The sequence below is a fragment of the Ranitomeya variabilis genome, chromosome 8, assembly GCF_051348905.1.
Source record: "Ranitomeya variabilis isolate aRanVar5 chromosome 8, aRanVar5.hap1, whole genome shotgun sequence".
NCBI classification, from domain to species: domain Eukaryota; kingdom Metazoa; phylum Chordata; class Amphibia; order Anura; family Dendrobatidae; genus Ranitomeya; species Ranitomeya variabilis.
In genome coordinates, this window is record NC_135239.1 from 86,892,114 (window position 1) to 86,906,013 (window position 13,900).

The 13,900-nt window shown below is 41.9% G+C and overlaps 1 protein-coding gene across 2 annotated transcripts in view; it reads left to right on the forward strand.

Annotated features, from left to right (window-relative positions):
* The window catches only part of NR5A2 (nuclear receptor subfamily 5 group A member 2), a 236,120-nt gene that overhangs the window by 178,085 nt on the left and 44,135 nt on the right, over positions 1-13,900 (forward strand). For both annotated transcript variants that reach the window (XM_077276230.1, XM_077276229.1), the window contains exon 5: positions 11,231-11,350. In XM_077276230.1, the coding sequence (XP_077132345.1) occupies positions 11,231-11,350 (120 nt within the window). The remainder of the gene's footprint in view (positions 1-11,230; positions 11,351-13,900) is intronic.

Genomic DNA, 13,900 nt, shown 5'->3' on the forward strand with positions numbered 1-13,900 from the left:
TATCTATCTATCTATCTATCTATCTCTGTTTAAAAGATTGTTTTCTTAGTAAGAAAACTTGCTTGAAATTACCAAGAATTACAGTATGTAAAAGCTGAGGTTAAAATCTCATTGCATACGCATGTCATCCAGATGCTAAGTGAAAAAAATCACATTGTGCTTGCATAACACTCGTCTTACTTTTTAGGAACAACATCACATCGATTTTATTTACTCTGTTGAGTGTGAGACCAAAAGGTATTGCTGGACTTGTCTTTGAAAGAGCTACATGTGTATGTAAATAATTTGAGGCAGATAAATTGCCTTTAAGCCTGCTTATAAATCATTGTTTTCAGCTGCACATTATCCTGTGTAAACTGGATGTGTTGTCAAGAACAATCTGTTACTGATTGTTCTGTGCACATTGGAAGCATGGTCAGCCTGTGTAAACAGGCTACTAGGGCTAGTTTCACACTAGCGTTCGGCAGGGCTGCAGATGGTAGCCTTCTACCTCCATTAAGCCCCGCCCACTGCCACACCTCTTCCTTCAGCTCCGCCTATGTCTGCATGCCCTATCTTTAACATTGGGTATGCAGGTCACGCGGATGTATGCAGATGCCTCTGCATGCATCGTTTTGACGCTGCGCCGACAGCAACAAAACGCAACATTTTGCGTTCAATGCAGGTCAGCACAGCGTCAAAATGATGCATGCGGAGGCATCCGCATACATCCGCATACCCAATATTAAAGATAGGGTACACAGGACGCATGCAGATGTAGGCGGAGCTGAAGGAAGAGGTGTGGCAATGGGCGGGGCTTAACAGAGGAAGAATGTTTTCATCCGCAGCCCTGCCGAATGCAAGTCTGAAATCAGCCTAAATGCCTGCTGATTGGCAAACATGTAGGATAGGGGACTTAGCAACATACTTTTTCACACAAACTACCACTAACAAACTATAGGGGTTGCTCAGGCACCTCCCTATTGGGGAGGGTGCCTTTTATACAAGAAGCCAGCCAGCTATTGTCTGAGAGGCACCTGGAAGGTGATCGTTTCTGTATGCAATGCTCCTATCTGGAGCTCTACTTATTCTGTGACTTGAGCAACTCCTGATAGGTCCTTTCCTTCAATGGATGATACTCTCAGCGGATTTGGCAGCGTCAGACGGGAATCTGATACGATCCACCCTGGCTTGCTGAAGGTAATTTCCTACTGAGCAGGAGTAAAGAAAAGCTGTCTCGATGATGAGGATACCTCCACAGGACACAAACACATTCAAAGTCAGTGTCGAAGTATTTCCACTCTCACCTCTATTGGCCCTAGGTTTTGGAGTTTTTCAGACCCCTCCGGACAGCAACAAATGAAATGTTCCATGCTACCGCAGCCATAGCACACTCCCTTGGCATGATCACGTTCCGGCTGCTGCACCGCCAGCCTATCACGATCAACCTGCATGGGTTCAGAGTAGATACATGTCTCTTGAAACAAGGAAAAAATGATGATCGTTTCAGAAAATATTCTCTCATCTGTACTCCCATTGACTTCAAAGGCGTTCGACTATGTTCAGTGAATATTGCAAATACGGCGATTGTAATTCGAAACGAATATTGAAATATTCGCTCATCTCTACTTATAAATCATTGCTTTGTGCAGCACATTGTCCTGTGTAAACTGGATGTGTTGTCAAGAGCATTCTATTACTGATTGTTCTGTGCACATTGGAAGCATGGTCAGCCTGTGTAATCGGGTTACTTTGTAATTGGCTAACACATAGCTGATCGTTAAACACCTAAAGTCATAAAGTGTAAATGCACCTTATCATGGAATGAATTCTTCATATAGACTCCTTCATTCATTTGCAAATATCGCTACAAAATTCGACCATGTCCTATATTTCTACTAAATAAGAACACATTTGAAACTAGATCATAGGCAAAAGATAAAGTGTTTGTTTCTGATTGGTAAGTGGAACAGGATGTTAAAACTATTACTTTTTACCATCAGCCTGTAATTTCCCATTAGTTGTTCATCCTGTAAAAATCGTGAGTGTGTTTCCTAAGGTATTATTTTTCGCAGCTAAGGAACAAGTAGATAAAATGTAAAGAATGCATCTGTCAAATAACTTGGGACACACTTGCTTACGTTGCGCTAGGATGCAAACTGCTCATTTGGGGTTTCCTATGAAATACAACAAAGTCACATTATTCCAGTGTTGTGGGAGTTGTCCCAGTAGCAGGAGAGACCATCTACCAGGAACACTAATTTATTCACATTTTGCATATTGGACTATTGCAGGGTGAAACAACAGCTGTCACATCACATTTTAGGCCTCATTCGGACATTTTTCATGGATAGAACATATACCCATTATAGTCTATGAAGCTGTTCACATGTCCTTGTTGTTTTGAAAACTATTCGCAAAAAAATCACGGAGATGTGTCCGATTTTGATCTTAAATCTCAGCTGGAAGAGTATAGCCCTTTAAGTTAAAACATAACCTTTACTAATGATATTATTAAAAATGGACAAACAATAAATAACAAAATAACAAAATAAAGTGCTCACGCCGAAAACTGTGCTCTATATAAAAAACTGGTTTGATCTCACCAATTGTGGACAAGGGGTACCCATGTAGATGATAGGGGGTCCCAGGGAGGGTCCGAAAGTAGTGAGGCAGTGAGAAGGGGACGGGGACCTTTTTCCTATTCCCCTGTCGTGCCCCAGCAATAACTCCTGTCCTTACAAGGACAGGCCCGAATGAGCCCTATTATGGACACCCCCCACCGTGTATGATGTAGTCAATGCCTCCTTGGGGCATTATTTTGCATGCAAGATATATTTACACTTAAAGCACCACTCCAGCGTTTTTTTTTATTTCAGCGCTAAGCATTCCTAGTGCCCCCACATAGTTAAGAGGCCTCTTAGTGTCCATCACTTCTGCCCCTAAGTGCCCCCACACAGAAATGATGCCTGCTTAGTGTCTTCTTCAAAGTAATGATGCCCCCCTAAGTTGCCAAGAAATTATGTATAGTACATAGCAGGGCCAGTTTTAGACAAAGTGAGGCCCTGGGTAAAAGTTTAAAGTAGGCCCCCAAATGCTAACACATTGCACCATCACACAAAACATTTGGTTGTATTTACATGTGACGAGCTCAGGCCGCTAAGCTAGCGCGATCAACATTATTGAAATCGTTCGACGCTTGTTCCCGGGCTTCTTTACAACTGGCTGAGGAACAATGATGGGGATAGAACAATCACTAATAAATCAATCTAATACACCCATTAGTCTTCCACATAGTATAATGCACCTCCTAGTCCTCCATATAGTATAATGTGCCCCATAGTCCTCCCTATATAGTATAATACACTCCCCATAGCCCTCCATATAATATAATACACTCCACTCACCATAGTCCTCCGTATAGTATAATAAACTCACCATAGTACTCCATAAAATATAATACACTTCCCATAGTCCTCCATATACTATAATACACTTCTCAAAGTCCTCCATATACTATAATACACTTCTCATAGTCCTCCATATAGTATCATACACTCCCAATAGTCCTCCATATAGTATCATACACTCCTCTTTGTTCTTCATATATTATAATACAGTCCTCAGTCCTCCATATAGTGTAACACACTCCTCATAGTCTTCCATACTGCATAATGCACTCCCCATAGGATAATGCCCCCCTTAGTTCTTCATATAGTATAATGCATTCACCATAGTCCTCAATACGGCATAATGCAGGTCCCATATAGTACACATAGTATAATGCACTCCCCATAGTCCAATTAGAGTATAATGCAGCCACCTTATAGTATAATGCACTCCATAGACCTCAATATAGTATAATACAGCCCCTCTCAGAGTATAATGCAGCCACCTCATAGAGTATAATGCAACCCCCTCATAGAGCATAAAGCAACCAACCATAGTATACAATGCAACCACCCCATAGAATATTATGCAGCCCCCACCCATAGAGTATAATGCAGCCCCATAGTCCTGCAGTATTATGGCCACCATGTACTCAGTGATGTAAAAAAAAGTTTAATACCTCTCCTCCTCATTCTCCCACTATTCTTGTCTTTCCAGATCATCTCAGCAGCTCCACTGCCCAGCACAGCATGGTGTGCGATGACGTGACATCATTGCACACCATGCTGTGTAAAGATTCAGAGGGGAATGATGGGGGAGGGAACGTCATCTGACACTCTCTCCTTCATCATTGCTTTCAACTGTATCTGCATCTATGATTGAGCCCCCCTAATTGACGGACCCATAGCAGCTGCGTGATGTGCCACTATAAGTGGCACCCCACTGGCTGGGTTCCCCTGGTGGATCGGGGGCCCTGGGCAGATGCCTAGTCTGCCTGCCCCTAATGCCGGCCCTTGTATATAGTGATTCTCAGGGATGTGGCTGCTCTTTCATCAGCTGAATGAACCTGTTTGATTTTAGACCTGGCTTTAATCTGAATCATGTATATTTAATATTCTGTATTTTTTTTTTATTTTGTAAGTGTCATTAGAAGTGTAAATTCAGAGTTATTTTCCGTTAAATGATGATTAATACCAGGCATTTGATGAGTGGAGCTGATATTTGACACGGCATTTTTCTTGCATGTTTACAGAAGTTTTGCTCTTTCATGAAAACAGGACGTCTTTAATCATTAACGATGCTGCCCCTGAGAACACTCACCCCTCTAACAATACCACTCCTGTATGACTCTCATTCCTGCGCACGGCATCAATATTGGGAAGTCTCATGTCTCTGCGAGCCAAGATAATTCTGCCTCCCTCCCGTAATTAATGGGATAAATATATAAGTATATTCCTGGATTCGGAGGGGGACAGACCAGGTTCCCAGAGAAGAAAGCACCTGGCTGTACAAATCTTTAATTCTTCTGCTGCCACTGAAAAAAAATCCTTCTAGGAAAAGAGAGATAAAATTTTAATATGAAGATAAGAATAAGTGTTTCCAGGGTTTTGCCATACTAGCAGGTTATTGTGGGAGCGGACAGATGGTTCACATTCATTTTCACACAACACTGTTGTGCATCTGCTTGACGTGTACTTTTCTTCATTTTGTTAAAATGTCTATCTAGCTAAAAGCTGTAAAATAATAAACGTGGCCACCACATCAGCTTCAGCAGAGCTGGTCACTCGGCAGTCTTATAAAAGATCTGCCTGAGTTATACATCCATGTTCCTAGTAGGATATTTAAGAAGATTTCTAATCATGACAACACCTTTTTATATGAAGCCCGGTCTCGCTCCAGAAGTTCCATTTGGCCATATATTCCACCTTCTGCAACCAGGGATGACATGTAGTCCATGGGGAGTCTGTCCATTTAGGGACAAAAGATGCTTTTCCATATGTGAACAGTCTGTTCTTGAAATTGATGTGGGAAGCATGAAAAATAAGCAAGCTTTAGCCTAAGTTTACACTAGCCATTTTTGCAGTGTTTTTTAATGCAAATTTTCAGCTGCGTTTTACAGTACCAACAAAGTCTATGAGATTTCAGATATTTCCTGCACACACATTGTTTTTTTTTCAGTATATTGTGCTTTGCTTGTTTTTTTTTTACAGAATAGACAGACCTCCCAACCGTCCCAAATTCAGCAGGACAGTCCTGATTTTGAGACTGTCCCGCTGTCCCGGCCGGGATCTTACTTTTCCCACACTGTACTGAGGTTGTACCAGCCTCAGGAGAAACCATAGAAGCAGCGCACGGACATGTGGGTCACATAACTGTGATAAGTCAGAACTTGTCTAGTCGGGAACCTGAACCCTGCCTCCTCTAGTGATGTTACTCACCTATTTCCGCCGCATCCAGAAGCTTCAGGAGCTCGGAGTCACTGATGAGGAGTCTTCATTCTCCTCACACGGTGCTCAGTCTGCCCCTCCTGTGGTGTCTGTCTCTGTTACCAGGAGTGCTATGTAGTTACCGGAGCCACTCCTGACATGCTCCATCCTGAAATTAAGAAGCTTACAACCTGGAGTGAGGTGTGTGGGCATGTCTGGGGTCACGTGGTGTAAACATCTGTGTCGTTTTACCACAGACTACTAGCACAGCATGCAGTGTCAGTAATCTGTGGTAAAGCTACCACTCCTAGTATGCAGTATCAGTAATCTGTGGTAAAGCTACCACTCCTAGTATGCAGTGTCAGTAATCTGTGGTAAAGCTACCAGTCCTAGTATGCAGTGTCAGTAATCTGTGGTAAAGCTACCACTCCTAGTTTGCAGTGTCAGTAATTTGTGGTAAATCTACTACTCCCAGCATGCAGTGTCAGTAATCTGTGATAAATCTACTACTCCCAGCATGCAGTGTCAGTAATCTGTGATAAATCTACTACTCCCAGCATGCAGTGTCAGTAATCTGTGGTAAAACTACTACTCCCAGCATACTGTGCTTGTAATCCATGATAAAACTGATACTCCCAGCATGGTAAAACTACTACTCAGTAGTTTTTACCATGCTGGGAGTAGTAGTTTTATCATGTATCACTGACACAGCATGCTAGGAGTAGTAGATTTATCACAGATTACTGACACTGCATGCTGGGAGTAGTAGTTTTATCATGGATTACAAGCACAGCATGCTGGGAGTTGTAGCTTTACCACAGATTACAGACCTAGCATGCTGTGAGTAGTAGCTTTACCACAGATTACTGACCTAGCATGCTGGGAGAAGTAGTTTTATACATAGTGTACAGGGTATATGTACAGAGGGAGGGGAATAGTGTGAGGAGACAGTATGGGGGGAGAAAAGTGAGTGGGCACAGAATAGAAACTGAGCAGTGTAGGCGTAGCATGTACTTTAATTCATTACTTGTAAATACATTTATTTTTTTTTCTGTTTATTATTATTGTTTATGAAACAGTGTGATCAGCGACGCTAAATGGGAGTGGTTGGGCCGTGGATATGGGTGTGACTAGTTGTGAAATGGGAGTGGTCATGGGCGTGGCCTAAATGTCTCCCTCTTTCCCTTCAAAAGTTGGGAGGTATAGAATAGAGCATGTCACTTCTTTCAACATTTTTTCAGCTTTTTTCACCCATTGAAAGGAATGGGTGATGAAAAACGCAGATATCATATTTTGCTGCATTTTTGGTGCCCAAAACTGATTCTACAGAATAGGACTTTTTTCAACACTAAATTTTATCAGCATGCCCAAGAGACAAAGCTAGCATGCCAAAATTGCAGCAAAAAAAAATACAAAAAAACGCAAGAAAAACATGCTTTTTTCTGCAGCTTCTTTCCTGCCAAAAGATCAGGTTTTGCTGCAGAAAAAAACGCTGAAAAAACGCCTAGTGTGAACTTACCCTAAGGAACTGAGTGACTTTAACAAGTGCCAAATTGAAATGGCTAAAAAATTTGGGCCAGGGCACTAAAAAAAAGAAGGTTTTGTGGTGTGTTCCCAATATATACTGGTTAATACCTACCAAAGTGGTCCGAGGCAGGGGTTACATGGGGACTTTGGCCGCCACACAAGTCGTGTGTCCACGATCGCTATGTGTCGCCGCTACATCGCAGTGAACATAATTGAATTGTGACCCATCGGGTGCTGCAACAAGCAAGTCACAAAAAGTCAGACTTTTTGCACTTTGCTTGTCACAGTCACGGTATCCTAGGGGTTGTGATGCAAACGTATTTACCTGCATTATTCTGCAATGCAGCACATAGCTATTTCTGGTCACATATTGTCTACTTCTGATAAAACCCAAGAGAAAAATAAAATGAGCATATACCCTAAAGAAAGTATATAAGTAACTAGATAATAATAATAATCTATTTATATAGCGCCAACATATTCTGCAGCGTTTTGCAGTTTTTGCACACACTATCATCGCTGTCCCCGATGGGGCTCACAATCTAAATTCCCTGTCAGTATGTCTTTGGATATAGGTATAGTACATGTAAATAACATGGGGTACCTAGTTAACACTATTTTAACCCCTTAACGTACAATGACGGGCATAGTCCGTTATTGGACCCCTCCCCCTGTTTGGTGCTTGCTCCGGCTTTTTGGACACATGATCAGCTGACATGGGCCCCTAACAGCCACGGGTAGAATAGCGATCTACACGCGGCTGTTAACATGCTAAATTCCACTGTCAAACTTTGACCGCAGCATTTAACATGCATGCGCTGGAAGCGCGTCATTACCTCCTCGCATCGGCGCACACATGACCGCGGGCCACCGATGGGTCGGCATGACGACTAGAGGTCTCCTGGATACATCTATGGTTGTCACTGCCGGATTGCTATGAGCGCCACCCAGTGGTAGGTGCTCATAGCAAGTGAGTAATTCTGCTACATGTAGGTAATCTGATCATCGCCTGTATGTAGCAGAGGCAATCGAGTTATGGCAGCATCTAGTCTCCCATGGAGACTATTGAAGCATGCCAAAAGTAAAAAAAAAGTTTAAAAAAAATAAAAAGCTAAAAAAATATAAAAGTTCAAATCACCCCCTTTCGCCCCATTTAAAATAAAACAATTAAAAAAAAAATAAAACATAGACATATTTGGTATCGCCGCGTTTAAATAAAAAAAAAATATTAACCTGATTGTTAAACGGCGCAGCGATAAAAAAAGTCAAGACGCTAAAATTACTTTTTTTGATCGCCACGACATTGCATTAAAATGCAATAACGGGCGATCAAAAAAACATATTTGCACCAAAATGGTATAATTAAAAACATCAGCTCAGTACCTAAAAAATAAGCCCTCACCCAACCTGAGATCATAAAAAATAGAGACGCTACGGGTATCAGAAAATGGCATGTTTTTTTTGGCATTTTTTTTCACCACTTAGATAAAAAAGAACCTAGACATGTTTGGTGTCTATGAACTCGTAATGATCTGGAGAATCATAATGGCAGGTAATGCTTGTAAAATATTTTAACCCCTTCAGATGGATTACCTCGTGGGACGTGACGATTCATCTGAGGGTATGTATTTTGTGGGTTTATTATTTTGCCAAGCGAGGGTCTTAAAATGGATTGAGAGAGCAATAAAATATTAAAACAACCTGTGTGTTTATTTAATTAAAATACTTTTGAATCATGTGTGTGTGTTTTTTAACCCTTTCAAACAATTGGATTAATAATGGATAGGTGTCATAATTGACACCTCTCCATTATTAATCTGGCTTAATGTCACCTTACAATAGCAAGGTGGCATTAACCCTTCATTACCCCATATCCCACCGCTACAGGGAGTGGGAAGAGAGTGGCCAAGTGCCAGAATAGGCGCATCTTCCAGATGTGCCTTTTCTGGGGTGGCTGGGGGCAGATGTTTGTAGCCACGGGGGGGCCAATAACCATGGACCCTCTCTAGGCTATTAATATCTGCCCTCAGTCACTGGCTTTACTACTCTGGCGGAGAAAATTGCGCGGGAGCCCACGCCAATTTTTTCCGCCATTTAACCCTTTATTTGAGCAGCTACAGCGGCCAAATTTTGCACATGCACACTACTAACATTAGTAGTGTGGAATATGCAAAAAAAAGGGGGATATGAGATGGTTTACTGTATGTAAACCATGTCTCATATCCTGTCGGGTTTAGGCAGGAGAATTGTGAAGCCGGCAATTGAATTACCGGCTTTTCACAGATATCGCGCTGAATGAAATCTAAATACAGAATATATATATATGTGTCTCAATGACATATATATATATATATATATATATATATATATATATATATATATATATATACTGTATATATGTTTTCCCGAACATTTGAGCACATAAATCCATTAGATGTCGGTTTTGCAAGCTTGCGAGAAAAACTCGGCATACGGATGCCATACGGATGTCACACGGATGTCACACGGATCATTTGATGCGAGGAAATTGCATCCTCGCACTGCACACGGATCACTGTTTTTGAAACATTTGTGCGATTCTCGGCCGTGAAAAACAGACCGTTTTTTTATACGTTAAGTGTGTCCCCGGCCTTATAGTCCAACTCATTTCTTTGGTTTTGCACGTCTCCATTTTGCAGTAACTCGGTGTGGTACTGCATTTTGTAAAAGACACATGTCAGGCTACTGATTTCCCTGATACATATGCCGACCACCTGTTTTTTACCTCCTTATTTTCTTTGTAATACCATGGCGCTGATTCAAAATTGTTGATGGTCACACTGATCTTGAAGAGGGAGCATCTTGAAGTCAGAGGCACCTGATTCATTAAGATACGAACTCCTCTTAATGAATCAGGGGTGCCTGACGAATATTTTGTACCTCCATGTGCCTCTCCACAAATCTTACTACAGTTTGTGACTGGAGTAAGATGTCCGATGTAAGGAACATCACAGCTTGTCATGTATTAGGGTATGTGTCCACGTTCAGGATTGCATCAGGATTTGGTCAGGATTTTCCATCAGTATTTGTAAGCCAAAACCAGGAGTGGGTGATAAATGCTTAAGTGGTGCCTATGTTTCTGTTATACTTTTCCTCTAATTGTTACACTCCTGGTTTTGGCTTACAAATACTGATGGAAAATCCTGACCAAATCCTGATGCAAACCTGTGTGTCACACCACTGTAGCACCTCCGATCCACCCATTTCAACAGAGCTGGTAGAAAATATGAAAACACTTAAGACCACGTTCACAGGTTCAGTATTTGGTCAGTGTTTTACCTCAATATATGTAAACCAAAACCAGGAGTGGAACAGTCAGAGGAAAAGTATATAACCGGGATCACACTTGCAAGAAACTCGCACGAGTCTTGCATCTCAATACGCGGCTCAGCCTCCAGCACTCGGAACCGGAGTGTGTGGCTGCATGTATTTCTATGCAGCTGAACGCTCCGGTCCGAGTGCCGGCGGCAGTGCCGGGTATTGAGATGTGAGACTCGTGTGAGTTTCTTGCAAGTGTGATCCCGGCCTAATAGAAACACGTCACTACGTCTGCGTTTATCACCCTCTCCTGATTTTGGCTTACAGATACTGACGTGAAAACTAAAAAAATACACAAAGTGTTCACGTGATTTCAAGGTCTCACAATTTGTGCAAAAAATGTTACAACTTTTCAAGGCCATTTACACAAGAATTCTGGCGGAATCACATTAAAAAATTGGGGACTAAATGCTTGCTTAATAAACTGATTGATTGATTTCCATTTTTTTCGCATCATTAGTGTGGGTACAATTTTGTGGTAGATTACTGGTACTCTAACTTTAATCTAATTTTAATTAACAAAGAAATATATTTATTATTTATTACCACAGGTAGATGACCAGATGAAGCTTTTGCAAAATTGTTGGAGTGAGTTGCTAATTCTGGATCATATATTTCGGCAAGTTCTACATGGGAAAGAAGGCTCCATACTCCTGGTTACAGGCCAGCAGGTGGGTTCTGGCTTTTGTGATTGTGACTCACTTATCAATATCTAATGACAGAATTTTAGACAAGGTCTTGTATCAGAACAGTTGTCATTAGTAGACATACAGTATATACTTCTTTCAAACATCAGTGTGTCCCGTATATGTGATGACAGTTTTCACACATACCGGACACACACGTAGACATATTGAAATCTATGTTGCTGTGCACGTCAGGTTTTTTCCACAGACCGTGTGTCCTTGTGACCCACACGTAGACATGTCCATTTTTACCGACAGCAGGGGCCGCAAAACTTTCCACACACTTGGAAACAGATGACACACATGTCATCATGTGACATGTCCCGACGCCTGAGAAGCAGTGCTACTGTAAGCGCTGTTCTCCGGCACCAGGTGCTGAAGACGGCTCTCATCATTCTCCCATGCTGCTAGCGATCAGCGCGAGCAGGGGAGAATGATGAGAGTTATATTCAAGTGATAACAATGAGAGCTGATGGGACTATTACTCCGCTAATAACAGTGAGAGCAGGAGCAGCTGATGGGAATATCCTTCACCCACTGCCTGCACTATAAAGAAATTAAAAAAACAGCGTAGATTCCCCCGTATTTTTGATAACCAGCCAGGCAAAACTCACAGCTGGGGGCTGCAACCCTCAGCTGTCAGTTTCAGCAACGCTGGTTATCAAGAATAGAGGGGTCCTCAAGCTGTTTTTTTATTATATAAATAATTTTTTTTTTAAATGGCATGGCAAATGGGTTTATATTTGTAGACTTGATGGCACCTTTGTATAGGTGATATCAAACCCACGGCTTAGCAATGGAGAGGCGTCTAAAAGACACCTTACTAATCCAATAGTTATCCAAAAAAGAAAAAAGATGAAGCGCACTCACCGGTAGTAAATCCAAGTCTTTATTCCAAGTGTTTATTCGGACATAACTTAATGTGCTGCAGGGAGGGTGGTGAACACTCGGACGACAGCTGTTTCGTGCTTAATGCACTTCAACAGGACCTGTTGAAGTGCATTAAGCACGAAACAGCTGTCGTCCGAGTGTTCACCACCCTCCCTGCAGCACATTAAGTTATGTCCGAATAAAGACTTGGAATAAAGACTTGGATTTACTACCGGTGAGTGCGCTTCATCTTTTTTCTTTTTTGGATATCATTTATGGACTATTATACAGCAGCACCCCGGTAAATTTGTTCCATATTTCAGGCTAAAGCGGCAATTGGCAATAACATAGGGAGACTCAAGGGTCTAACTTATAACAGCAGTGCGGAAGTGTTTTTTTTCCTTTTTCATTTTTGGTGCTAATCCAATAGTTATATGGTAAATGAAGACACAGCCAGGATAAAGTCCTGGAAGGTGCCAAGAGAATTTCTCACCGTGACGGTGAAGTCACAGAGCTTGAACTGCAGTGAACCTCATCAGCGACTTTTTCCCCACGCAGCCTCACTGACCGGCAGTATCCTTAATGATGTCACCGCTGGTCAATGATGCTGCGCTCACAGCAGCTCATTCCCCAGTGATTCTCAGCCTGGACGGTTGCATCTTGACACCATCCAGGTTGAAAACTATTTATCCCCCAAACATGGATTACAGTGGACAGGTGAGGGATATTGTTGTTTTTTTATTTTTGTTTTATTACAGGAGACGAGTGATTCAGTGGAATTAGGTGTTAGGTGTGTTTATTTTTAAATAAAAATGATAAATTGTGTTTTGTTTTATTTCTAATAAAGGACTTTATTCTGGCTGTGTCTTTATTTACCATATAATTATAGAAATAGTAATGGATATGTGTATTATAGATGCCTCTTCATTACTAAGCTGGGGACTTGATGTCACCTGACAATATAAAGGTGACATCAACCCCACAAATATGAAACCCATTTGCCACCGCTACAGGGCAAGTGGGAAGAGCAAGGCAAAGTTCCAGAATTGGTGCATCTAATACAGTAGATGTGCCTTTTCTGGTCAGTTGTGGGCTGCTATTTTCAAGCTGGAGGGGGCCAATATCCATGGCCCCTTACCAGCCTGAGAATAGCAGACCCCAGCTGTCAAATTTAGCTGGTTGTCAAAAATGGGGGGATCCAATGCCTTTTTTTTTTCAATTATTTAAATAATTGAAAATAAAACAAAGTGAGGACCCCTCTATTCTTGATAACCAGCCTTGCTAACGCTGACAGCTGAGGGTTGCAGCCCCCAGCTGTGAGTTTTGCCTAGTTGGTGATCAAAAATACAGAGGAACCCACGCTGTTTTTTTCTCTTTTATTTATTTATGGGAGTAATAGTCCCATCAGCCGCCGCCTGCTCTCATTGTTATCACTTGAATATAACTCTTATCATTCTTCCCTGCTTGCGCTGATAGCCAGCAGAGCAGGGGAGAATGATGAGAGCCGTCTTCAGGACCCGGCGCTTGGGAACAGCGCTTACTGTACCGCTGCTTCTCAGGCATCGGTGCGTGTGGTACTGATGTGGCACATGGTTGCCACCCGTGTGCCGCAAGTATTACACACACAGACATCTCCTTTACCGGTTTTTCTGGTGCCGGAAATAT